At 42.9% G+C, this 26,331-nt stretch overlaps 1 protein-coding gene across 5 annotated transcripts in view; it reads right to left on the reverse strand.

The window, feature by feature from the left end:
• The window catches only part of CCDC18 (coiled-coil domain containing 18), a 49,931-nt gene that overhangs the window by 11,545 nt on the left and 12,055 nt on the right, over positions 1-26,331 (reverse strand). For all 5 annotated transcript variants that reach the window (XM_044300844.1, XM_044300841.1, XM_044300840.1 and 2 more), the window contains 15 exons: positions 26,134-26,262; positions 24,823-24,919; positions 21,734-21,855; positions 21,368-21,641; positions 14,703-14,800; positions 13,625-13,740; positions 13,031-13,251; positions 9,000-9,110; positions 7,698-7,829; positions 6,299-6,433; positions 5,097-5,174; positions 4,774-4,890; positions 3,700-3,867; positions 2,031-2,173; positions 885-1,048 (listed from right to left, as the gene is read on the reverse strand). In XM_044300844.1, coding sequence (XP_044156779.1) covers positions 885-1,048; positions 2,031-2,173; positions 3,700-3,867; positions 4,774-4,890; positions 5,097-5,174; positions 6,299-6,433; positions 7,698-7,829; positions 9,000-9,110; positions 13,031-13,251; positions 13,625-13,740; positions 14,703-14,800; positions 21,368-21,641; positions 21,734-21,855; positions 24,823-24,919; positions 26,134-26,262 — 2,105 coding nt within the window. The remainder of the gene's footprint in view (positions 1-884; positions 1,049-2,030; positions 2,174-3,699; positions 3,868-4,773; positions 4,891-5,096; positions 5,175-6,298; positions 6,434-7,697; positions 7,830-8,999; positions 9,111-13,030; positions 13,252-13,624; positions 13,741-14,702; positions 14,801-21,367; positions 21,642-21,733; positions 21,856-24,822; positions 24,920-26,133; positions 26,263-26,331) is intronic.

The raw sequence follows: 26,331 nt of genomic DNA on the forward strand, positions 1-26,331 counted from the left end.
CATAGAAAATACATTTTCTTGTCCGCAATAGGACATGTTCTATTTTTTTGCAAAACGGAACTGTTAGGCTACTTTCACACTAGCGTTCGGGCGGATCCGTTCTGAACGGATCCGCTCATAATAATGCAGACGGAGGCTCCGTTCAGAACGGATCCGTCTGCATTATTTTTAGCATAGAACAGCTAAGTGTGAAAATAGCCTAGTACGGATCCGTCCAGACTTTCAATGTAAAGTCAATGGGGGACGGATCCGCTTGAAGATTGAGCCACATTGTGGCATCTTCAAACGGATCCGTCCCCATTGACTTACATTGAAAGTCTGGACGGATCCGCACGGCCAGGCGGACACCCGAACGCTGCAAGCAGCGTTCAGCTGTCCGCCTGTCCGTGCGGAGGCGAGCGGAGCGGAGGCTGAACGCCGCCAGACTGATGCAGTCTGAGCGGATCCGCCTCCATTCAGACTGCATCAGGGCTGGACGGCTGCGTTCGGGTCCGCTCGTGAGCTCCTTCAAACGGAGCTCACGAGCGGACCAGCGAACGCTAGTGTGAAAGCAGCCTTAATCCGCAAGTGCCGATGCGGACAGCACATTCCAGCCCCATTGAAAATGAATGGGTCCGCACCTGCTCCGCAAAATTGCAGAAAGGATGCGGACCCCTTTTGCGGACGTGTGAATGGACCCTAAGAAAAAAGTGGCAGGTACAAGCCTGGGGACGCAAGCCATTCGTGCACACGTCACTCTGGAAGCCAATGATTGGCTGCAGTAGTCACGTGAACATGGACCGGGCGTCATCACTTCTGGTCCAGTGGGACTGAAAATGGCTGGTAAAGGAACGGCGGCACTGGAAAAGTAGTCAGTAAAGCCTGATCGTAAGTGCAGGTCTTACCAAGCTGGGTCTTATCACTCAGATCACTTTGTGTCCGCTGTAACATCAACTCCAGTTGACTCAATTTGTCACTCTTAGATTCCTTATCAACAGTGGCAGCCATCAGCTTTATTTCTGCTTGGTTCAGCTTTTCTTTGCAAAGGTCCAATTCATCCTTCAGCTGACTAGAATAAAAGAGGTGTTATACAACTAAAATAACTAAAGCTAAAACATTTTTTACAATACTGTAATCAAAAGTATCTGATCGGTGGAATTCCGACACCAGGGACCCCTGCCGATCAGCTGTTTGAGAAGGCAGCGGCACTCCAGGAGCGCCGCAGCCGTCTCGCTGTTTACCGCAGGTCAAGTGACGTCATAACTAGTATTACTGGACTGGCAGCCGCTAAGCTCCATTCAAGTGAGCGGGGCTTGACCGCCCCCAGGCTAGTGATACTAGTCGTGACGTCACTGGGCCTGAGGGAAACAGAGAGAAGGCTGCGGTGCTCCTGCCTTCTCAAACAGCTGATCATCCAGGACCCCGGCCGATCAGATGCTGATGATCTATCCAGAGGATAGATCAGTAAAAAAAGAACTGCACCTTTAAGACTAGGGCTGCAAACAGTGTCTACAGAACCCATCAGAAGGCGTTTGCACGACAACGGGCTATGAGGCAGATGTCCAGATACAGGTGCTCCATTGACCTCATACCACCGTGCTCAAAGGCTATAATGGTGCACAGCAAGACTGCAATGAAGGTTGGAATGAAGGTCTGGTCCCCTTCCGAGATGAGGAGGACTGCCTCCAAAATGTGTTCTACATGACGATGACATTTTTAATAAATGTACGTTTGGAAGACTTGCATGTCCAAGTGCATTCAGCGTGGCAGAACATTCCTCAGACAACCATTAACAACCTCACTGACAGCATGTCAAGACGTGTAAGTTTTTCATCATTTACCTATCATCAAGATGTCTGTCGAGCCGGTGATTTCCATATTTCTATATGATTTACCCTAATGCTTGCTCCCTTTTATTGCACTGTGTGCTTGGCTGTGTCAATATAATGCAAATGTTTGTAGATCTACTGTATATACACAGACATATGTATTATAGCTTCCTGTACATGTGATTGTACAGATACAACAAATGGTGTGCACGCTCCACTTACCTAACTGTGTCGCCCAACTCATGAACTTGATGAGCTTTGCAAGCCAATTCCTCATTAGCAACCTGAAGTGCCTCCTCTGCCGCTTTCACATCTACTTGAGAAGACGACCTTTGTTTCTCAAGTTCAAATTCTAATTTGGAAACCTGTGGTATAATGCAAGCTTTAATGGTCAAACATAGTAATAGAACACAATGAACTTATCCAGTCTATATAGTACCCAAATAATTTTAACAGGCTAAGTACTAGACAGCTAGAGAGTTAGAAATTCTCATGTGAATTATTTCTTAGCAGTTCGTGAAGTTCGTCGAATCAACATTTTTGTCTGTGGTATTTGGTGCCAGTGCCTATCAACAACCTGGGCAAGGCTTTGGATGACATTTTGAAGTAAAGAAACATTATTGCTGCATCAATATGCTGTAGCGGTAAGCAGTGGAACTGGCTTAAAATTGGGGTTCCACTCAGATCCCTATAGATTATTGGGGGGGGGGGGGGGGGGGCTAATGTAGGTAGATATAAAACTAATTCCTTTTGTTCCGTCCTGCGGAAATAGGCTCTTGAGATAATGAATAAGGCTGCCCCATACACATTAGATAGATGTCAGATGAATAAGCTCATCTGGCCAGAAGCGATCTCTCCTGACCCATCCATACACGTGCACGCTTGGCTTTGACAAGCATTCATGTGTCCTGAACAGGGAAAGGAGAGAAATCTACTCTATACTTTTAGCAGCAGCTTATAATCTCACCAAGGACAAAAGGCCCGCAATGCACTTGGAATACTCACCTTTCCAGCGGGGGGCCTCCGGACACTCCACAGCACGTCCATGGTCCCGCGCTGCAGACCTCCTAATGTACGCACACCGTGACCTGACGCGCTGTGTGACGTCAGGCCCAGAGCAGCGCGGAACCATGGAGTGTCGGCGGTGCCCCTGCTGGAAACGCAAGTTGGTGACACCAAGGGGGTGGGGGCGCGACTATGGCTGGTCGCCCGGAGTGCACAGCGTCATAGCAACCAATGACGCTGTGCACTCGGGGTGTCTGGAGGAGGGCACAAGGGGGAGCAGAGACGATGGCACAAGGGGGAGTGGAGCTGAAGGAACTGGGGGGAACTGATGCACTTGGGCTGATCGCACAGGGGCAAACGAAGCGTGTTGGGGACTGATGGCAGGGGGTCCGATTAGTTTTTATAAAGGAAAACAGTCTATTAATTCATTTTTTCTTATTAGAGTACTCGATTAATCGTAAAAATAATCGGTAAAATACTCGATTGCTAAAATAATAGTTTGCTGCAGCCCTAGCCCAGTGCTGTCTTACAGCGTTTTGGTCCCCGCATGTAAACTTCCAAACACGGACAAAGTCTCATCAGCTGCTGAAGTAAATGACTGGTCGAAGCGGTGACATGTTCTCAAGCGGCACATCACTTGGCGACACGTCACCACTGCAGCCAGTCATTGCTGGTGGTTTATATGCAGGGACCAATGCGCTGTAATCATATTACTAGGCCCACAAAGCCAGAACCAAGCGTCAGGGAGTGAGAAAGTAGGCTTCCCTCGACAGGTCTCACTGGGTTGGGATCATTTTAAAAATAAACTACAGGATATGAACTTGGACAGCTCCTTTTAGTTGACATAGACGAGATAGTCACAATAGTTGAATAAAGAGGGCTGAACCTGTTCCTCCAGCTCTGCTTGGGTGTCTTCCAGGTCCCCAATCCGGGTAGTTGCCTGCTGTAACATCTGCTGCTGCTGGTGTAGGGTCTGCTGTAGACGCACATTCTCTTCAGTGGTTTCCTGTAGGTTTTGTGTTCTAAACTTCATTTCCTTCTGTAAACAGTGAACCTTTATAGCAAAAGGAATGTAGGGTGATTAACTGTAAAAACATACAATGATACAGATTTCACAACAGCACAGGCCAAATTTTCACACGTGGCACATTTGCGGTGGATTCTGCGCATATCATCTGCAAAAAAGCATAGTAAAAAAAGGATAGAAAAAAATCTGTAATTTTGAGGGCTAGCTGCAGGTATTCTAATCTACAGCATGAACTACCTGTTGCCGATTTCTTCATTTTTTTATTTTTTTATTTATTTTTTGGGGCAGATTTCACTAATGGCAATACAATGGATGAAATCCACGCTAAAATCCACGCTAAAATCCAGCCAACGCATGTTGCCAGACCTGTGCAGGGACGCCTACTTACCTGCTCCCAGCTGCTGGGTTCCAGCTTCTCCAGTCCCTGCTGGTAAACCACGGGTGTCATGTTGCTGCTGCAGCCAGTCACAGGATAATGCATGAGGGACATATAACCACTGAGGCGAATTATTAGCTGCAGAGGCCACCCCTGTCAAGCAGTACGTTTACCGGCAGTGACTGGAGCGCGGCAGCACAAGACGGAAGGAGCTGGAACCCACAGGAAGGGTGCAGGTAAGTAAGCTTACGTTTGCAGGTCCAGTGACTTGGGGAGGTCTGGCTGAAAGGCTCAAAAGGTGCACAACCCCTTAAAAAAATGTTGTGTAGGGTATGTGTACCAGGATTCTGGCATATTTGCAGCAGTAAACCTGCCCCACTGTATCTAATCTACAGTATATTATAACTGAATGTAAACTGTAAAATGACGCTGAAGCCTTACCGGATTTTGTACCAAAAATAGAGTATAGAACATTTGATGATCTGGCACCTATTCATGGTATAAACATGTATGTTAATTGTCATTATCCAGAACTTGCAGTCAATCATTTTACTCACCTCCTCCGACTTCTTCTTGGTCTGATTTTCAAAATGTTCTCTGTTCTCTTCCAGCTGCTGAAAATATAATCCCAATTCTTTTTTACAAACAGCTAAGGCCGATTCAAGCCGTTTAACCTGTAAATCAAAATGACACACAAACTGGAATAAGCTTGAGGGAATGGTACTGGTGCCAGCTTATTACTGGGCATAGCTTAAAACACACTGCCGAAGAATAGTTTGAACACCTGTAAAAAAAAAAAAGCCGTACTGACATGTATACATCAGATTTCATATACGAGAAATGATACTTGGAGGACGTCACATTTGCACACGTAGCTCACCGTCACTGCTTCAGTCTCTAATTGGTTCTCAAGTATTTTCATTTTGTCAGCTGCACCTTTTCTGTGAAGCTCCAGTTCCTATGCATAGGACATATATTGTTAGTTAAAAAATAAAATACATCTATAGGAGGTGCATTTAAAAATATTCAGTAAAATGTAAGTTTGTAGAACCACTCAGTAGACGTCCTAAATGAACAGCTAATGCGCAATATGCACAATATCCTAAAACACCGCTCTTGTAATTTGTTAGCAAACAGAAATTCTTGAACATAAGGCTTCATGCACACAGCCGTTTCCGTATTTCAATCTGCAAACCATGGATCCACAAAATAGGGATACTTTCCGTGTGCACTCTGACTCCCGTCAATAAAAATTACTATTTTTGTGGACCAGAATAAGATACGTTCTATAATTTGTGGCCACACAGATCCTAAAAATACAGGACAAAAACGGTTATTCAAAGCTCTCAGCTAATGCAGAAAAGCTTCCCTGTTGAACGTCCATCAGGCCTGAGTAGATACAGTGTTTTTTTATAACAGGCTGCAGTCCATTGAGTCAACTGTTAGAGCTGGGGATCTGTCAAATGCTAGATAAATATATATAATATGAAATAAAAATATAGTAATTTTCGATCTATAAAATCCCCCCCAAGGCGTGGGGAAAATTTCAGTGCGTCTTATAGCGTGAATGCTAATGACTGCTTCCATTAAGGAAATGTTCATTAGTATGCAGGAGTTGCGGGGAGGGGCGAGTGAAGCGCTGTACTCACCACTGCCTGGTTTACTTCCAGGTGCCTCACTGCACGTATCCTGACTGCGTACAGCATCAAGACGTAGCGCACATAGGTGCACACTATAACCCGACGCTGTGCGACATCAGGTCACAGTGCAGTGCTAGGCCAGCAGAAGAGCAGGGAGTGGTAAGTGTCAGCTCGGTCTGGAGTAGAAGAGGTAGGTTCATTTATTTATTTTTTTGTTTGATGGAGCTTGGGGGTCTGATTGGAATCTGATCTGAGGATTAGGGGTCTGATATAGAGATCTGATCTGAGGTCTGATGTAGTTGGGGGTCTGATCCGAGGTCTGATGGAGCTTGGAGGTCTAATAAGAAAAATATTTTCTTATTATTATCTCCCTTCTCTATATGCTAGCTGTGTCTTCTGGTCCAGTGCATCTTATAGTCCAAACAATATGGTACGTCTTTACCTTCTTTGCTTCTACCAGCATGTTATCCAGAGCCTCCAGCTGCATTTGTTTTGAAGCTGCGTCTTCTTGAAGATTATTGATGGTAAACTCTTGTTCAGCTGCTTCCAGGTTCTTCATTTCCAGCTGACAACTGAGCTTTAGGGGTGGAAATAACAAATCAATGAACTGTGTACAGAAGACTGAATGTGCTACACAAAGTTACTGCTTTAGGCCCCATTCAGACGAATGCATGGACGCTGTGCCAGTTTTGCGGACAGCAAACAGTGCGTCCGCAATACAGGGGCACAAGCCGTGTGAACTCCATGCTGCGGTGCGGACCCATTGACTTGAATAGGCATGGCTCAAGTCTACCAGAACAGCTCTCCTTCATGGCTCTCAGAAGCGGTTCCAGCTTGTGATCCCCCTTTGTGATGTAGGGCATATGATGAGGTCTGTCTCCATGAGACAACCACTTTAAATACTTTTAAAAAAAACGAACAAAACAGTATTAGGCTTCATTTGCGGCCCGATCCGGAGATGCGGACCCGCACTTCTGGGTCCGCATTTTCGTTCCCAAAAAAAATAGAACATGCCCTATTCTTGTCCGCAATTAGGCACATTCTATTAGTGCCGGCGATGTGCAGTCCGCAAAATGCGGAAACGCACATTGCCAATGTCCGTGTTTTGCAGATCCGCAAAACACACACGGATGTGTGAATGGACCCTTAAGCTGGAAAGTAGACAGAGGTCCAAAGGATTATCACCTGACTACTAAAACAATCTTACCTCGACACAACATAACTGACTTAGTTGGAAAATCATTACAGGGTATTGCAGTGTAAACGTTGCAAGGCCTACCATGAATTACAATGAAAATGAGGTGTATTTATTACAAAGAAATGTGGGTTTATAGGATTGATTGGGCTGGGAAGAAGATGTGTAGTCTTATGTGAAATATGTGCACCCATGAAGACGATTATTATTTATGTTCTAATGTGTCGGCTTAACCTTAAAGGGGTTGTCCAAGTTATATTTATTGATGTCCTATCCTCAGGATAGGTCATCAATATCAGATCGGTGGGGGTCGGACACCTGGTCCCCAACCCATCAGCTGTAATTGCACCCAAGCCGTCCCACTCATTTTAATGGTACGGATCGCTCCTATACACTTGTATAGGAGCAATCCGTACTATGAAATGAATGGGACGGCTTGGGTGTAATTACAGCTGCTCACTGCTGCAGATGCAACGGCTAGAAGGTAAACAGTAAAGGGGAGGCAGCGCTGGCAAGGCGTGCGCCTCCTCTTCAAACAGCTCATCGGCTGGGGTGCCGGACCCCCGCCGATCTGATATTGGATAGTATAGGTCATCAATAAATATAACTTGGACAACCCCTTTAACTCTGCAATAGTTTATCTTACATCTTCAATCTGTTTCAGGAGTTCATTCTGTTGATCCAGGTACACAGTTTTTGATTTTTCAAAGGCCATGATAACTTCTTGGTGTTCTTTAGAAATGTTTTCCTCCAAGTTACGAATTTGAGCTTTGAAATCCTGCAAAGTATGAAAAGAAATCATCACCCACTGTGCTGTCCAAATATGGGGGTTATCATCGATTAATGCCATGATTATGAGCTGATAACAGACAAGGATACACATTTGCCGTGTATATTTTATACATAACTAAAAGTTCATTTAATAATGATGCAAAAATTCTTCCCTAATGCCAGCCATAAATGGGAAAATAACTAAATATAACTTTACACGGGCTGACACAAGAGGCAATTATCTGGAACGATCCATTCATTCCCGACAACTGCATGCTCGTCAGAGGAAGTGAGAGCTGTATTTACATGAAGCAATCACCTCTTCTGTATGTGGACGTAGGATCGCTGCTACCATAGAGGTCTGCCAATGAGGACAGCCTATAACTGAAGTGGTCACGTGGCATATCCCAGGATGTCATTGTGACAGTGCAGGTATACAGAATGTCACTGCTGCAGCCAATCACTATCCTCAGTGCCAGACCGCCGAGGACAGTAACTGGCTGCAGTGGTCACATGCTGTATCCCAACACGTCACCACTGCTGCTTGTAAACAAAATGTGTCAGAAGAACCAGACCAGCACCGCAGAGAACCTACTGGAGAAGCGGGTGAGTATCATTTTTTATTTTAAAGGGGTTGCCCCGCGAATAATATTCTACAGTTTTCAAACCAGCACCGGGATCTGAATACTTCTGTAATTACATGTAATAAAAAAACTAGTTATTTAATAAAATGTATCTGTATAGAGCCACCTGCTATTTTTATATATTTTTTCTTATTATTTCTTTGACCTGCTCACTGAGATGGCCGCACATGCTCAGTTTCATCCTTCAACTGCCTCCTGAGCTGTGATAGGGAGGGAGCTGCTGCAGAAAGGACACGCCCCCTGAGATGCAACAGATAGGACACTCCCCTTGAGCTGTCAGCTTGATATAAGTCTAGCAGAGCAATGAATGGGGAGATCTCTGGACCCATGTGAGGTGCAGGGCTGGTTCTAGCTTTGTTAGAAAGAGACTGTTGTGTATTGTATGATTTTAATTTTTTACATTAATCATGGGATCACCACTTTATGCCTTTCCTGTCCAAGACTGTCTAATGATCTTGAACAACCCCTTTAATGGTCTTGCATGGCATGCAGTGAGAAAGGATTTTCTTGCATTACATCCCTGCTTTTCTTACCCGCAGTTCCTCCTCCAGTTTGGCGTTTCTAGCTATAGCACCTGAGTAAGTCTCTGTCTTGTCTTCCAATAATTTCTGCAGGGAGGCAATCTTCAAGGATTTCTTTGTCATCTGTCAATAGATTGTGTAAAAATCACACTATTTCTGCATAGATTTTCAATAAATTTTGGGTGACATATGAATTCAAATCGAAAATTACTAAAATGGCAAAAGTATACCAAGATACAAGCTAACCTCTGCCAAACCTGGGTCCACATTTGATATGTCATTATAAGGGGTTATCCTACAAAACTATTTATCACCTATCTACAGGATAGGTGATAAATGTCTGATCGCTGGGGCCGCTTATTTAAGCAACAGATCTGCTTCAAACTTCTGCTCATAAAGTTACTGCATTATCCCAATGCAGACCCCGAGCAGTGTATAACACGTGTATAAGAAATGTGCAGTGTACATGAAGGTCTGGTGTGCAGCTCATACATAAACTTTCCTGTATGGAGATACATGTATAAATAAAACCAGATGTTGGCTTTTCGTCTGCATTGGAACATAATGAACTAAAACTCAGTTTGTAAGGCCGGGTTGACATCATTGTTTCATTTTCCGTTGTTCTGATCCGTCAGAAGAACAGAAAACAACAAAAAGAAAAACGGATTCAAAACATCCGTTCCGATCAGTTATGCACATTTTGCATCTGTTTTAGCAATTTCCGTCTGAGAAGTTCTACACAAAGTATTTATTTTCCTGTCTAAAGTAACGGATCTCAGACAGAAATGGCTAAAACAGATGCAAAATCTGCATAATTTAACATAACGGATGCTTAAAATAAAGGATTCTTCTTTTTTTTTTGGTTTTCTGTTCTTTTGACGGATCAGAAGGACGGAAAATGAAACGGTGATGTGAACTTGGCCATGATTTGGGTGAGTAAGTAGTCTAGCATAGATAAAACAGTCTACATTAAGCGCTTATGGGGAAGTAACGGGTTATAGGGTCAATGTAGACAAAAGTCAACTATTGTCTTTGGGGCAAAAACCGCAACTGGGGACCCGTACGATGAATGGGGTTGAGGTTCGGAAAGATTATATGACTTATCTTGGCATCAAGATTGGTCGCACCCCGAGCTCGCTGTACACACTGAATTATCCCCCTCTTTTCTTGAAAATAGAGACGGAGTTGGAAAAATGGCGGGATCTGCCCTTGTCCCTATGTGGTAGAGCCCACTTAATCAAGATGATGAGCTTCCCGAAACTACTTTACCCACTTCAAATGATACCTCTGCTACTGAAACATGCGGATGTGGTGAGGATGCAGCGAGCGTTTAATCGCTTCCTGTGGAAAACTAAACGACCGCGTATCGCCTATGCCAAGCTGACTATGTTAAGAGATGAAGGGGGGTTGCAACTTCCCAATATCCGCCACTATAATCTGGCGGCGCTGTTTAGGCACGCGCGAGATTGGGTATGGGACACTGCTTTCTACTCGGCGACTAGGCTCGAGAAAGAACTAGCTGGCAGGGAGAATTTAGAGGCCCTACTGCATTCCAGGCTCAGTGACATCCTGGCGCCAATTAGGCAAGCCGTCTTGTTAAGGGATACCATAGTGGCGTGGAAGGCCATTAGAAAGATTTACGGGCTCCCGTACTACATTTCTCCTAGAATGCCGCTGTGGTCACTTCCGGCTTTTCCCCAGGGCAGGGAGAATACTCTGTTTCAGGTATGGAGGGACAAAAACATAATTAGACTTAGTGATTTATTGCTAGATAACACTGTCCAATGGTCATCATGGGATCAGTTTAAAAGAAAATATGACTGGGCTGGGGATGGGAGGGGAGAAAAGTTAAAAATGATGTGGAATGATGATTTTGTGAGATGATCAATGATATTTGCTTGTGCAATGTAGCCTACTAAGTTTGTCATCAACTTCTGTATGGTATATGTATTGCATGCATTCTTCCACTTCAATAAAAAGAAGTTAAAAAAAAAAAAAAAAAAAAAAATAAATAGTCTAAATTCTAAAATAAAGCTTTTGCAAAATTTGGGGGAAAAAGGAGGAGCTGATCGGCAGGAGAGCTTGAAGTTGGACCCCTGCAAATCTGATATTGATGACCTATCCTAAGATTGGGCCATCAACATTAAAATCTTGGACGACCTCTTTAATATGATCGTAACATACAGTAAAAAAAAACCCATAGAATTAGGATTATACAACTTTCCGTTTTTTGTTTGCTGCAGCCCTCGTGGTTACTAGACCTACATATTTTAGGCTCTGTTCACGCTAGTATTGTGGCTTTTATTCATAGTAGGACCATGACAGTGATGATGGATCCATTCATTTTAGATTGATGCAAAAGATACGTGTACGAGTGCACCAATCGTTGCCGTTTATCGGCACGGCTCGGAACGGAAACTGAATCAGCTTTTCAGTAACGTCACAATACCTTTTCACATTGCATGCCAACTATTGTATTACATCAACACTACCATCAGTGACAGCGTTAAAGGCCTGCCTAACAGATGGCTCAGACATCAAAAGCTGGCCTGCAAGGCTTGTGTCTGGCTTCCTCCTGCCCTGACAACCTCTAAACTTTAAATGTACATTTTTTTAAAATATTTGCCCTATAGCAAATAGTTGTAAGATATATACGCCCCATGGCAACACTGAAAAGAAACTTACAATATCTTAAGTAAAGGCGCTCACTTTCCTCTTACTAGAAGCTGCCATATTTAACTGTTAGATGTTTAAAGGGGTTGGCCACTTTCTGGTTATTGTTGACCAAAGTGTATATAAGAGGAATATATGGCACTTACTAATATGGCCTTTGTTGAAATTCTGCACCATTTTCTATATTTCATAAGGTACACAAAGTCTTTTGTGCTGTCCACACAGAGGTCTTGTCCATAAAATGGCTGCTGGTGGAGGGTCATGTGACCAGGCAAATCACCTCCATGTGATGTGTCCTCCATCCAAACATACTGCACCTGCACTGGACTCCAAACAGAACAAGTGCAGATGGAGGAGACCCCACATGGAGATGATGTGCCTGGTCACATGACCCTCCATCAGCAGCCATTTTATGGACTAGTCCTCTGTGTGGACAGCACAAAAGACTTTGTGTACCTTATGAAATATAGAAAATGATGCAGAATTTCAACAAAGGCCATATTAGTAAGTGCCATATATTCCTCTTATATACACTTTGGGCAACAATAACCAGAAAGGGGCCAAACCCCTTAAGGCTACTTTCACACTAGCATTTTTTGCTAGAAAAACTGTTAACCCTTTGTGACAGAACAGCTCAATATTTTTTAATAAAAAACAGTTCAATAAATGATTTACAGTCTAAAATGAGTCAAATGCAATCATAAAAAAAATTGCCTCCGAAGAGGTACATAGCTGTTAACACATGAAGAAATTTGAAAAATGGTCACAAGGTGATGGCCTTTATTAAAGCAAGAACTTAATTATCTAAGGCGAAGTTCGCCTGAACTATTTTGTGTTACGCATTGGTTTATGCTCTTTTTGCTTCAGTGGTTTCAGTTATATTTGATGGGAAAAAAGTACAAGTACAAGCTTTTTTTTTCTCCCATAAAAAGTACAAATGAAACCTAAAGGACCAACTGATGCAAACGAGCAGAACACATTGATGCTCAAAATAAAACCGATTGATTTTTCCCCCACCATTTTCCCGTTGAAAATTAAAGAGAAATACAGAAAATGCAGCGCTGATGTAAACTTGGCCTCAGGGTCCCTAAACATTGACTAATTTCAGCCTGGAATGAGCAGTGATTGCTGATTTTTATGCATTTACGGGACCTTTGCACTGGCTGATGCAAACTGTACGGGGGAAGAACCATCATTAGCACAATCCTTTTATTCCCATTTTGTACAGTTTGCATATTGTTGGCAGTGATGATTTTTAGGCCTGCATAAAGGAGGTCATTAGCCAACAAATGAGCGTCGCTTGTCTACACAGATCGCGATTTCGAACGAGATTGCTCAGAAACACAGACTTCACGCTTACTTGCACCCACCTCCTGTTCTAGCTTGGTTGTTTTTGACGCTTTCTCCAGAAGTTCTTCCTGGATGAGCTGAAACTGGCTGGTTCTCTGAGCCATGGAGAGCTTGGTGTTTGCGGTTTCAGCTTGGGCTTTACTAAGTTTCCGCTTCAATTCTCTCACAGTGTCAGTCAGTCTTTCATTTTCTTCCTGTAACTCTTTGCTCACCGACTCGAAGTGCTGGAATTTCTCTATTTCTGCATTGCAAAGATGGAATAACCAAAAGGTAAGCAAATGCCATGAAAATAATCAAAGACAAAAACGACTTGACAGAAGTTCCCATAGAAAATAGAAGCATAATTTTTTATGGATTCAACGTCAGCGACAGAAGTTGGGGAATGCACAGGTTGGGTACAGCTGTGATATCCTTTCTCCGTTTCTTGCCATGCTTGCAGAGTGATGTAATAGTCAGGCTGGTAAGGCCATGCCCAACAACTAAAGCTCCTTCCCCACCGCATGGAACGGTCAGCTTGGTTGTACTTGACTTTTCACTATTCTACTAGACAAAAGTTGCGGATAGTACCTGGTACTTTCTTGGATTTATAAAATCCTTGGAAGTTTCACACTGACCTGATTGTTGTAAAGTTAGTTTTACTGGTTCAGTGTCCAGCGTGTGACTGCTATTTGCAATAAAAATTTTAGCTTGAAGTTCTTGATTTTCAGCTTCTTTCTTTGATAATTTTGCCCTAAAAGAATAAAAAATCATTATGAATATCATGGGTGAATAAAGACCACCTGCTTCCCATTTCATCGGATTTGGAGTGCTGCAGTTTTCTTTTAGATAGATACATAATTTGTTAAACCTAGCTAGATCAGGGGCGTACACAGATCTCATAGGTCCCCAAAACATAATTTAGGCCTCATGCACACGGCCGTTGTTTTGGTCTGCATCCGAGCCGCAGTTTTGGCTTGCTCGGATGCGGACCCATTCACTTCAATGGGGCCGCAAAAGATGCAAACAGCACTCAGTGTGCTGACCGCATCCGTTGCTCAGTTCTGTGGTCTGCCAAAAAAATAGAACATGTCCTATTCTTGTCTGCGCTTTCCGGACAACAATAGGCAGTTATATTAAAGGCTGTCCGTACCCTTCCTCAAATTGGGGAACACACACGGACGCCATCCGTGTTTTGCAGATCCGCGGTTTGCGGACTGCAAAACACACAACGGTCGTGTGCATGAGGCCTTAGTGCGTCATCCCCTCTTCAGAGAGATTTCTGACAAACTTAGGAATTTTCGTCATAAAATAAAAAATGATTCTCAGTCTTTACCCAACCTCTATGTTGGAAAAAAGTGGACCTGGCGTTTCAAACAGAGTGCGTTTTCTGATTACCATATTTCTCAATAAATTTACACAAGACAATTGGAATACATTCATTGATAAGTCCTCACATATTACAGAATTGCCCGCCTGCAGCCACCACTAGGGTGCTCAGTACATAGGAATTAACACCATCACCACTGCAATCCTAAAAAGACTAACATTTCTATGCAATACGCGCCCCTAGTGGCTGCTGCAGGGAAATGCAATTAATGTATATGTCAAACAGGAGCGGCAGTTCATTGATGGCCCCCTCCCCCATAACAGACACGTGGTTTGCCTCCAAGGACAGTACACCACGGACCAAGACAAGTATATGTATCTACAGACCTCAGTTCTGCGATGAGTGATCTGTTGTTATCACTTTCTAATTTATTCACATTTTCCGACATGTTATTTCTTAGACGTTCAAGATCTGAAAAGTCATTCTGCAACAACACAAAAATATATAAAAATATAATTTTACTTAAACTTTGCAGAATACACGCTGGCCCAGATTTACTAAACCTAGACGTGGTGTAAACTAAGACCGCCTGTCTAGGCCTGCACCAGATTGATCACAGTGGCTCATGCTCAATGATATATTTGGGGCACGGATACGTACTTTTGTCCAACTCCATACCAGCTATTGGTTAGCGTAATTTGCAACAGACTTTTACACTAGAATTGTGGTGCAGACACATTATTAAATCTGGGCCACTGTTCTTGCAGTTACATCAGAGAAGTAATAATCCCTGCAGCTAACAAAATAATACAACACTTAACACGTCATAAGCTTTTCACACAACTCTGCATACATCAATAATACTGGTAAATATAAGAAAATGCTGTAAAATATCTAATAAGCGAAAATTGCCTTTTTCTCCACTTATCAGTGCTTTTCTACCCACTTTTCCTAAATGATGATTGACACAGAATGCAGTGCTTAATTAGATGGCCTGTCACCTCACTAAAGGATCAGATACAGCTCCCCATAGAAGTCTATGGAGAGTGGAGTGAAAATAAACGGGAACAGAGGCTGCAGCAGCTACCGGACTCAAATCCATACTGGGACCTTGCCTAAAAAGAACGCTAATATAAAATAATACATCTTTATTGTCTCATTTTATTAAAACCAGGAATAACAAACTAGCACTCTGTTAGGGTAGGCTAGGGTGCAACCCCAATTGCAGGGGAGGGGTATTGCAGATTTTACTTTCATGTTTCCCATGTCAGAATAGATTACTTGAGTTTAGGAAACGGACTTCCCCACTTGAGATGGACACAGAATTAGCCTACATGCACACTAACATTTGTGTTTTGCAGGCCGCAAATTGCGGATCCGCAAAAAAACTAAACAAAACAAAAAAAAAACGGATGGCGTCTGTATGGCATCTGTTTTTTGTGTGGATCCATTGTAACAATGCCTATCCTTGTCCGCAAACGGACTAGAATAAGACATGTTCAATTTTTTTTGGGGGGGAGCTACGGAATGGAGCAACGGAGTGCTGTGCGCATCTTTTGCGGCCCCATTGAAGTGAATGGGTCCACACCCGAGCCGCACAAAACGGCGGCTCGGATACGGAACCAAACCACGTTCGTGTGCATGTAGGCTTATCTTCGTCTGAATGTGAAACTGACAGTGACTATAATGCAGGGAAAGTGAGAGGGACAACTCAAAGTCAGAGAAGACCATATAGTGGGAGAAATTGTGGGAGCCGCGGCAGAAGGGGAAGAGACAATAGAGGGGCTTTTTTTTTTTTAGGGAGCACTCCCCAAGTGTCAGAATACTTCCTGCGGAACAAAACATAGTACCTGCCCTCAAAATGACTCCTATAACGGACAACTTACAAGTAGTGAATCTGAGTTCACATCCACTATAAGAAATAGAAAGGCAGTTATTGAAAAAGTGTTCGTCATTTGTTCCTTTACGTAGTTTTGACTTGTTTGTGTGGGTGAAGGACCTACACCTCTTTGCACGCAAATTAAAGTGAAGAGCAACGTGCCAAGAGCTGGGCGTAGAGGAGCAAGAACTTCTTGATGTCCAGCTTTTGGCAGATCTCTATGTTGAGGGTCAGCAGAATATGGGTGATGGCCCATTTACAAAACTACGAATACCCTTAAAAAAATCATCCTCCCATAAATGATAACATGCCGATTGACACGTCCGTGACAGTTGTCACGGAACAATTACGTGCATTAGAAATGGAAAATAGGGGAGGGGGTGAAGAACGTGGGAATATGAGTAAAGAGGAATATCTGGCCCTCAAACAGCTAGAATTGGACACAGAAATTGTGATAAAGCCAATCCGATAAAGTGGCAATATGGTCGTCTTTGGTTATAAACAGTACGAGAAGATGTGTAGGAGGATCCTGACTGACCATCAGACATATAATAAGTTACCACATGATCCCATGCCAATGTACAGAAAGGAACTAAATTATGAGAACCTCATAAGTAAAAATGAATTCACATTCCTAAGTCCTGAATATCCAGTATTGGCAACATTTTACAGTTTGCCAAACCTGCATAAAAGGATTGACACGGCTGAAAGGAAGACCTATTGTGTCCGGGATTGGGAGAATAACATCGAACATCAGTAGATATGTTGACACAATTTTAAGACCATTTGTGGAAGGGCTCCCATCCTATGTGAGAGACACAATGAATGTCTTAAAACAACTAGAGGGGATTCCAGTGTGAGGAGGGCTAGCCTTGATGTAGAAGCTTTATATAGCTCTATCCCCCACGATAAAGGGTGCCAAGCGATACAGTTTTTTCTTCAGCAAAGAGGGGAACACTGTCAACGTCATAACTCCTTCCTTGTGGAATTGATCAGGTTCATTCTGACGAGGAATGTATTCATATTTGAAGGCCAGATCTTCCACCAGCTCAGGGGTGTGGCAATGGGGAGCCGATGTGCCCCAACCTATGCCAACCCTTTCCTGGGCTGGTGGGAGAGTGAGGTGGTTTTTTCAGATATAATGGAACGGTTGACGTCATCGATAGTACTTTGGCTAAGATTCATCGATGACGTGTTTATTTTATGGAAAGGGCAAGAAGCTGAATTTTATCTGTTTCTATCAGAGCTGAATAAGAACCAACTTGGTTTATTTTTTACATCCACAATAGAGGCCAAACAAATATCGTTTTTGGACCTCTCCATTGCATTAGATAGTAACTGATCTATTCAGGAAGCCGACTGCAACTAACAACCTCCTTAAATGGGATAGTGGCCACCCAATAGCCCTTAAGAGAGGCATGCCAAAAGGGCAATACTTGAGGGCCTGGAGGAACTGCTCTGAATTTGCAGATTTTAGGGTGGCAGCCTGGGATCTTCAGGCCGGTTTTAAGAACCGTGCCTACCCTCAGAGCACTGTGAAGAGTGCGTATCAACATGTACTGAGTAGCAACTGGGAACAACTCCTGTGTCCCAAAGTGAGAAGTGAGGATGACAAAACATGTAGGATATAATTGGCACCTATGACAGATCCCATCGGGAGATTAGAGAAATCATTTCAACCTATTGGGGGATTTTAAAATCTGACCCAGATATTGGACATTTGTTAACGGAACATCCCTCGATTACCTACTGGCGGAACCGTAACTTAAGAGATCACCTAGTTCACAGTCTGTACCAGGCCCCAAAACCACCCAAATCGTGGTTAAGAAATGATGCAAAGGTACATTCCCATGTGGAACATGCTCCTTCTGCAAATATTTCAGCAGTACAACCACAGGGATGATGTATGGATTGGGATCTTTTGTTAATTGTAAGACAGTAGGGGTTATCTATCTCCTAACATGTGAATGCGGTATACAATACATTGGGAAGACCAAACGTGAACTCAGAAAAAGGATTGGGGAGCATTTATCGGACATTCGAAATGAGGCAGAAACACCAGTAGCAAGACATGAGCGAATGTCATGCTGGGAAAAGTGAAGGGGTGAAGTTCCAAGGCATTGAACACGTTATGCGACCCGTACGGGAAGGTGATGTGGATGTTATTTTGTTACGTAAAGAAGCCCAGTCTATCTTCAGAATGCAAACTGTGAGACCACTGGGGCTAAATGATACTATTTCTTACGCGTGCTTCATTTAAACTGCTTTAATTTTGCATGTATACATTACTATCTTGTGGACTATTATTACCTGGGGTCACATATGGATGACACCAAATATGACACCCGTCCCCTACTGACTTAGGGGGATTGACAGCCCGGACACGGTGTCTAATATCAGGGATGTGACTTCTAAGTGATAGACGTATGAAGTAAATACATTATACAAATACATCCACCTTAGAGATGATACAATATCACCCCTTTCTTTGTCCGTTTTTTTTTTTTATTGACACTCATCTCTTTTAACATCATCATGATACTATCACTGTATGGTGACTATATGCTCTTATTTTTGCCCTCATTAATTGTCCATCCCAATAACCTCTGATTTATGATTTGAAGCGTCATGCTCAATATAATAACAAAATGTAAATAAATTAGGAGGATCTCGATATACTTATTAGGAGGATCTGATATACTTATAGCATGCCAGTGGCAATAATATGAATGACAGATTGAGCCGCCAATTGATTCCCCCTGACATGTAGGCATTCCCTCCCGAGCATCGCTACACTAGATGAGCAGTGGACGCCGAGCAGCGGTGTGGAAACTGTAGACACCCCCCCCCCCCCGTTCCTATTGGCTGTTCACCGAGACCGCGCCTGCTGAGGGGCAGAGTTACAACTATATGAAGCCGGCGAATGAGCGGCCGTCATAGCGCCGGTATGCTGCCAAACTGCATGCCACTCTGTGCAGGAGTCTGATGTTACATTCTCACCTACTTGTCCTGTACCTGCTCCTGATGAAATGCGGGCTCACCACCGCGTGGAAACACGTTGAGCAGGAGAGAAACACTTAGGGTTTGCAGACAGTCGGGGGGGAGGAAAGGAAAGGCATTGTTACTACCATGCCACTTGTATCCAAGCTGACCAACTAATACGTTGTCTTGATACAAAACCCCAGACAGCCCCTGCAGCCAGCTCCTGTAGGCAGTAATTTGGAACACAACAATTGCTCTGCACACCAGCAGGCATCGGTCCATGTGTTACAGTAACACTGTTGCTTATATATGTGCTTAGAGAGTGTTACTAAGTATTACAGGGTGGTGCAGAGAGGTACCCTTCCTAAACTCAAGTAATCTATTCTGAGATAGGAAACATAAAAGTAAAATCTGCAATACCCTTCCCGCACAATTGGGGTTGCACCCTAGCCTAGTCTACCCTAACAACAGAGTGCTAGTTTGTTATTCCTGGTTTTAATAAAATGAGACAATAAAGATTTATTATTTTATATTAGCGTTCTTTTCAGGCAAGGTTTGACTAGTAGGAACGTATACTATTATTTACTTATTTATTATATTAGGTTCAAATCCATACTGCCCAGAACTTCTCTATACTGTCTTCCATACTATTCCGATTCTCCGTTGATGGGAAAAAAAAAAAAAAAGTAGGGGAGCATCATCTCCTTCTTTCATGTGCAGTCTATGGGAGACATGATAGAAGCTAGTCTCAACCCACTATCTCAGGGAGAAGTGAGACTGGAGGGTGCATTCACACTACCGTAGTTTTGTTCCGCATCCTAGCCGCATTTTTTGCGTGTGCTGTCCTAATCTGGATGTCTGTTCCGTAGCCCCGCAAAAGAGATAGAACATGTCCTATTCTTGTCCATTTTGCAGTCAAAGGATTGGCATGGTTATAATGGATCTGCAAAAAAAAGGATGCAACATGGATGCCATCCACATTTTTTGTGGATCTGCTTTTGCGGACTGCAAAATACATATGGTCGTGTGAATGCACCCTAAGAGACAGAGACTGCAAAGGGGAACCAACTAAAAAATGCCAGATACACATTATATACTGATCAGAAATAGTGCTATTGCTAATACACATACATACATTTTTCATAAATTAACAGTACAAGTGAAAATGAGAAATGAGAAACATGAGAAATTTATTAGAGGAAATGTTGTTTCTCATTTTTCCTCCTTCCCTATTCTCCAGCACCGATTACTAACTCTCCCTTAACTGCTAAAATCCATCTTTAGTGTAGATAGGTTATCAGATCACTGAGAGATCAGGTTACAGCTGCAGCCGCAAGTCTATTGGGAGGGTGTTGATGTACAAGCAAGAATTTGTGAAGGCAGACAGAAGCAGACACACACACAGACGCTGCTACTGGCTCTAGCAATTTTCCTATCTCACCCCAGTGCTGGATTTACAGCTACACAGCTCAGTACTGCCTTCCATTGTCCTCCATGCTGTTGCTTCTGAGTGTATGATACAGAGATAGAGGTGAGCAGGATCATAACTAGTGGTTGGAGACTAACTGCTAAGATAATACTAACAATATGAAATATAATCTGCAGAGAGGAAAACTGCTAAAATAGCAGAATACAAATCATATAATGGCCAGATGTATGGGCACCATTAGTCTGAAGGTCCCTTGATGAGATTGGGGGGTGGGGGGGGGAAACAAGGTTGAAAAAGCAGTGCTCCATTATAAAAATAACTTGCCAAGTCACATGTGCATGGTAATATGGGAGTTAGGCCGGGTTCACATCACGGTTTTCCCACCTGTTTAACATACACAAAAAATGTATATGTCAAACAGCCGCAGATTGATACCATACAGTGGAATCCGTTCACCATAGAGTTCCATTGTGAAAAAAAGTATACATTCTTTTACCGGACTCTTGGGGGGGGGGGGGAGACTGTTTGAACAGCAAGACACAAAAATAGAACATTTTGCAGTGGTAAAATAAAAAAAAATCTATTTATACACAGATACTGTGCACAGAAATGTTAAAATTAATATTAAAATCTAAGTCTCTTATCTAAAGGTTAATTCCCAAGACACTAACAGAATAGAAAATGAAAAGATGCTGGTGAACGCCTCGCATTGTCCTTCACATAATAGAGATCAGGAGGTGCGAGTTATAAAGCAGACCCACCTTTAACTGTGAGGTGCGCTTCATGCCCACCGACTCGGAGCCACACTGCTTCACTTCATTCTGGTTTGCAATTTCCATAAGCCGCTCCTTTAACTCCTTATTTTCATTCATAAGAGTTATGTTGTCTTGAAGCACTTTCTCCTTATTTTCCAGACCACTCTCAAGTCTAAGAACCCTCTGATTGGACTGCGTCAGGAGAGAAATAAGCTCTAGGTTTTTCAGCTCAACACTTTTCTGCTTCTCTTTCTCCTCGGTCTTCTCCGACATGACATTTCTAATGAGGAAAAAGCAAAATCACAATGAAGACATCTGCAGTTTTCTTCTCCATTCTTCCAATGTTACGGGTCTATAGAAAGCACACTGCACCTTAGATGCTCTCTGAGGTTCTCCAGTTCATTCTCCAGATTTGTACACTTCTCCAGTAAATCCCCTCGCTCTCTTTCAAAGTTCTGGAGATTCTTATTAACCAGATGTCCTTCTGCCTTAACCTAAAATAAACCGGAAAGGCAATTATCTTTCAACAGTCATACTAAAGAACTGCCAAGGCATTTATAATTTTGTACCTCTGTATGTGAAAATACCGAGCAAAGACTCTGAACTCTAAGGCCGCTGTCAGACGAGCGAGTGTCAAGCTCCAGACTCTTAGTGCTGCACTCATCCTGAACTTCCAGCACTGCCGGGGTCGCATAGCATTATATTGATTTATGATGCTATGTAACCCTTAGAGTTCTGGAATGTGTTGGATAACACTGACAGCGTTATCCGATACATTCCAGAACTCTAGCGGTTACGTAGCATCATAAAATCAGTATAGTGCTATGCGACCCCGGCAGTGCTGGAAGTTCATGACAACAACTGTCTTATACTCACGCTGTGAGTCTGCAGTATACAACTCGCTCGTCTGAAAGCAGCCTAAAAAAAAAAATATAAAAATTTCAGCAATACTGTAAATATTCCAATCGCCGCGGTGAAAAAGAAAAATCAGACATGACAATCTCTTTCTAAACCAAGCTACAGTCAGGTCCATAAATATTGGAACATCGACACAATTCTAACATTTTTGGCTCTATACACCACCACAATGGATTTGAAATGAAACAAACAAGATGTGCTTTAACTGTAGACTGTCAGCTTTAATTTGAGGGTATTTATATCCAAATCAGGTGAACGGTGCAGGAATTACAACAGTTTGCATATGTGCCTTCCACTTAAGGGACCAAAAGTAATGGGACAATAATATGATAATAATAATCATAAATCAAACTTTCAGTATATAAAATACTTGGTTGCAAATCCTTTGCAGTCAATTACAGCCTGAAGTCTGGAACGCATAGACATCACCAGACGCTGGGTTTCATCCCTGGTGATGCTCTGCCAGGCCTCTACTGCAACTGTCTTCAGTTCCTGCTTGTTCTTGGGGCATTTTCCCTTCAGTTTTGTCTTCAGCAAGTGAAATGCATGCTCAATCAGATTCAGGTCAGGTGATTGACTTGGCCATTGCATAACATTCCACTTCTTTCCCTTAGGCTAGGTCTACATGACGACATTTGTACCGCGACAGATAGGGCAGAACTACACTGCAACATTTGTTGCGCGACATTTTGTTGCACCAATGTCGCGCGACAATTTTTATAATTATAGTCTATGGTGGCGCACTGCAACATGCGACATGCTGCGACTGTGACGCGACAGTTGCAGAAAAATCCATCTTGAATGGATTTTTTGCGACTGTCGCGTCATGTCGCACTGCGACACCATAGACTACCATTATAAAAATTGTTGCGCGACATTGGTGCTACAAAATGTCGTTGTGTAGACCTAGCCTTAAACTCTTTGTTTGCTTTTGCAGTATGCTTTGGGTCATTGTCCATCTGCACTGTGAAGCGCCCTCCAATGAGTTCTGAAGCATTTGGCCGAATATGAGCAGATAATATTGCCCGAAACACTTCAGAATTCATCCTGCTGCTTTTGTCAGCAGTCACATCATCAATTAATACAAGAGAACCAGTTCCATTGGCAGCCATACATGCCCACGCCATTTATAGATTGTCTCCATGTGGCAGTTGTGTGATATTGACATTTGTTTCTATTGGAATGAGAAAATGTGTAAGAACAAAAGTGGTGCAGTGAAGCAAGACATCATTAGGCTAAAAAAAAAAAAAAAAAAAAAAACCTACAGAGAGCTAGCAAAAACATTAGGCATGGCCAAAACAACTGGCTGGAACATTCTTAAAAAGAAGGATCGCATCGGTGAGCTCAGCAACACCAAAAGACCTGGAACCCACAGAAAACAACTGTGGTGGATGACCCATGAATTCTTTACCTGGTGAAGAAAACACCCTTCACAACAGTTGGCCAGATCAAGAACACTCTACAGGAGGTAGGTGTATGTGTGTCAAAGTCAACAATCAAGAGAAGACTTCACCAGAGTGAATACAGAGGGTTTACCACAAGATGTAAACCATTGGTGAGCCTCAAAAACAGGAAGGCCAGATTAGAGTTTGCCAAACGACATCTAAAAAAGGCTTCACAGTTCTGGAACAACATCCTAAGGACAGATGAGACCAAGATCAACTTGTACCAGAGTGATGGGAAGAGAAGAGTATGGAGAAGGAAAGGAACTGCTCATGATCCTAAGCATACCACCTTATCAGTGAAGCATGGTGGTGGTAGTGTCATGGCCTGGGCATGTATGGCTGCCAATGGAACTGATTCTCTTGTATTTATTGATGATGTGACTGCTGACAAAAGCAGCAGGATGAATTCTGAAGTGTTTCGGGCAATATTATCTGCTCATATTCGGCCAAATGCTTCAGAACTCATTGGAGGGCGCTTCACAGTGCAGATGGACAATGACCCAAAGCATACTGCAAAAGCAACCAAAGAGTTTTTCAAGCGAAAGAAGTGGAATGTTATGCAATGGCCAAGTCAATCACCTCACCTGAATCCGACTGAGCATGCATTTCACTTGCTGAAGACAAAACTGAAGGGAAAATGCCCCAAGAACAAGCAGGAACTGAAGACAGTTGCAGTAGAGGCCTGGCAGAGCGTCACCAGGGATGAAACCCAGCGTCTGGTGATGTCTATGCGTTCCAGACTTCAGGCTGTAATTGACTGCAAAGGATTTGCAACCAAGTATTAAAAAATGAAAGTTTGATTTAAGATTATTATTCTGTCCCATTACTTTTGGTCCCTTAACAAGTGGGAGGCACATATGCAAACTGTTGTAGTTCCTACACCGTTCACCTGATTTGGATGTAAATACCCTCAAACTAAAGCGGACAGTCTTCAGGTAAAGCACATCTTGTACGTTTCATTTCAAATCCGTTGTGGTGGTGTATAGAGCCAAAAATGTTAGAATTATGTTGATGTTCCAATATTTATGGACCTGACTGTAGCTTGGTTTAGATCGACTGTACGGCAGCATTATTATTTTAGGAGTATGGCGGCCTTACCTTTTCCAGCTTCTCGGCAACATTCTTCTTGTATTGTTGGAAAGCTCGAGTCAGTTCTTCAGCATTCAGTAGTGCTTCGTTTCTTTGTTTCTCAGCCCTAATGCAAGACATCGGTGTTATCAGTAAAGGGAGCATACATGCCGACAGCTGGATAATTTAATAAGTGGGCTACAAATGTCCGAATACAATGGTTATATTACATTTTATAATACTTTTTGGGGATCATTTATCAAGACCGGCAATTTAGACACCGGTCTTACTCACCCTGCGCTGGCAGCGGATGCGACAACGTTTTGTAGAGGCGCAGTGCTCTATATAGCTTTGGCACTTGGTGCCGCTGGCCGTGCAGCATGCTTTAAGGTACGCCAGCTCCCTTGCTGCTGTAGTTTAAGACCATTTTCCATGCCATAAAATTGGGTGGAAAATGATGAATGAGATTGGCCGGCTGGCTCGCCCTCTTCCCTGCCCCCTTTTTCCACCACCTCGGAAAAGTTGCAGATTTTGCAGCAAAACCCTTTTGCGACAAAATCTGTGCCAAAAATAGGCCAAATAGTGGTGTCAAAACATCCTTTGTGTTTCCATCCTCACAGTATACAAGGCTTTTTAGAAAACTATTTCAGGTCTTTTCACCTATTTTGGCTTTAATGGGGACAGATCAAAATTAGTATCAAAGCACATCTCACAACCCTGGAAAGTAATGTTATAAAATCTCATCCCAAACTAGGAGATTTTTTTCTATAATCTCACAAGTGATAGATCTTCTTTAATGTGGCTTAAGTGTTGAGTAACAGGATCACTATACAATTTGGCTCCACACCTGTTAATCACCTTAGGTGCATTAGCCGCCACAGCAAGCGTAGAGAACACGTGTACCACATTTTATAGATAACTTTTTCCAATAAAGCCCATTTTGTGTGGACCAGGATGCGTTAAATAAAGCCTGCGACAGCGTTTTAGAGTTTGTTTTACTGGGATCTAAGCAGCTCTTAACACCTCAAGCTGTCGGGGCAGCAGGAGAGCCACTGATGTGACTATTCCGATGATCGGATATCTACAGAAGCAGGTCAGTGTCCTGATCCTGCGGAGGCAAGGTCGTCATTATGTGATGAGAAGGAGTGGGGCAAATGGAAGGTAACGAGTGGAGTACCCCCACTGATGCAGGAATATACGGGACCTCAAAATTCACAGACCTTTACTTTACAACACGATGTCTACTAATACCATTTAATGATGGCGAGATGTGTCTTTCCTTACAGTCCAATGGTGCAACAGCAGAATTTAATTCTGTGACATTTTAGCATTGATCCTTACCGCTTACAACATTTATTACACTCAGACAGCTCCATTTTCATTTTCTTCAGTTCCTCTCTGAACTTTTGCAAAATTTGCTCTTTTTCTGCCATTTTGTGGCGTCTTTGTACTAATTTATCTTCAGCAATCCTAGGAAACATGTTACAAGGTATTATGCGTACAAGACATACACAGAGCTTAGGCTGATTTTTTTTCTTT

The sequence above is a fragment of the Bufo gargarizans genome, chromosome 7 (assembly GCF_014858855.1).
Source record: "Bufo gargarizans isolate SCDJY-AF-19 chromosome 7, ASM1485885v1, whole genome shotgun sequence".
NCBI lineage: Eukaryota > Metazoa > Chordata > Amphibia > Anura > Bufonidae > Bufo > Bufo gargarizans.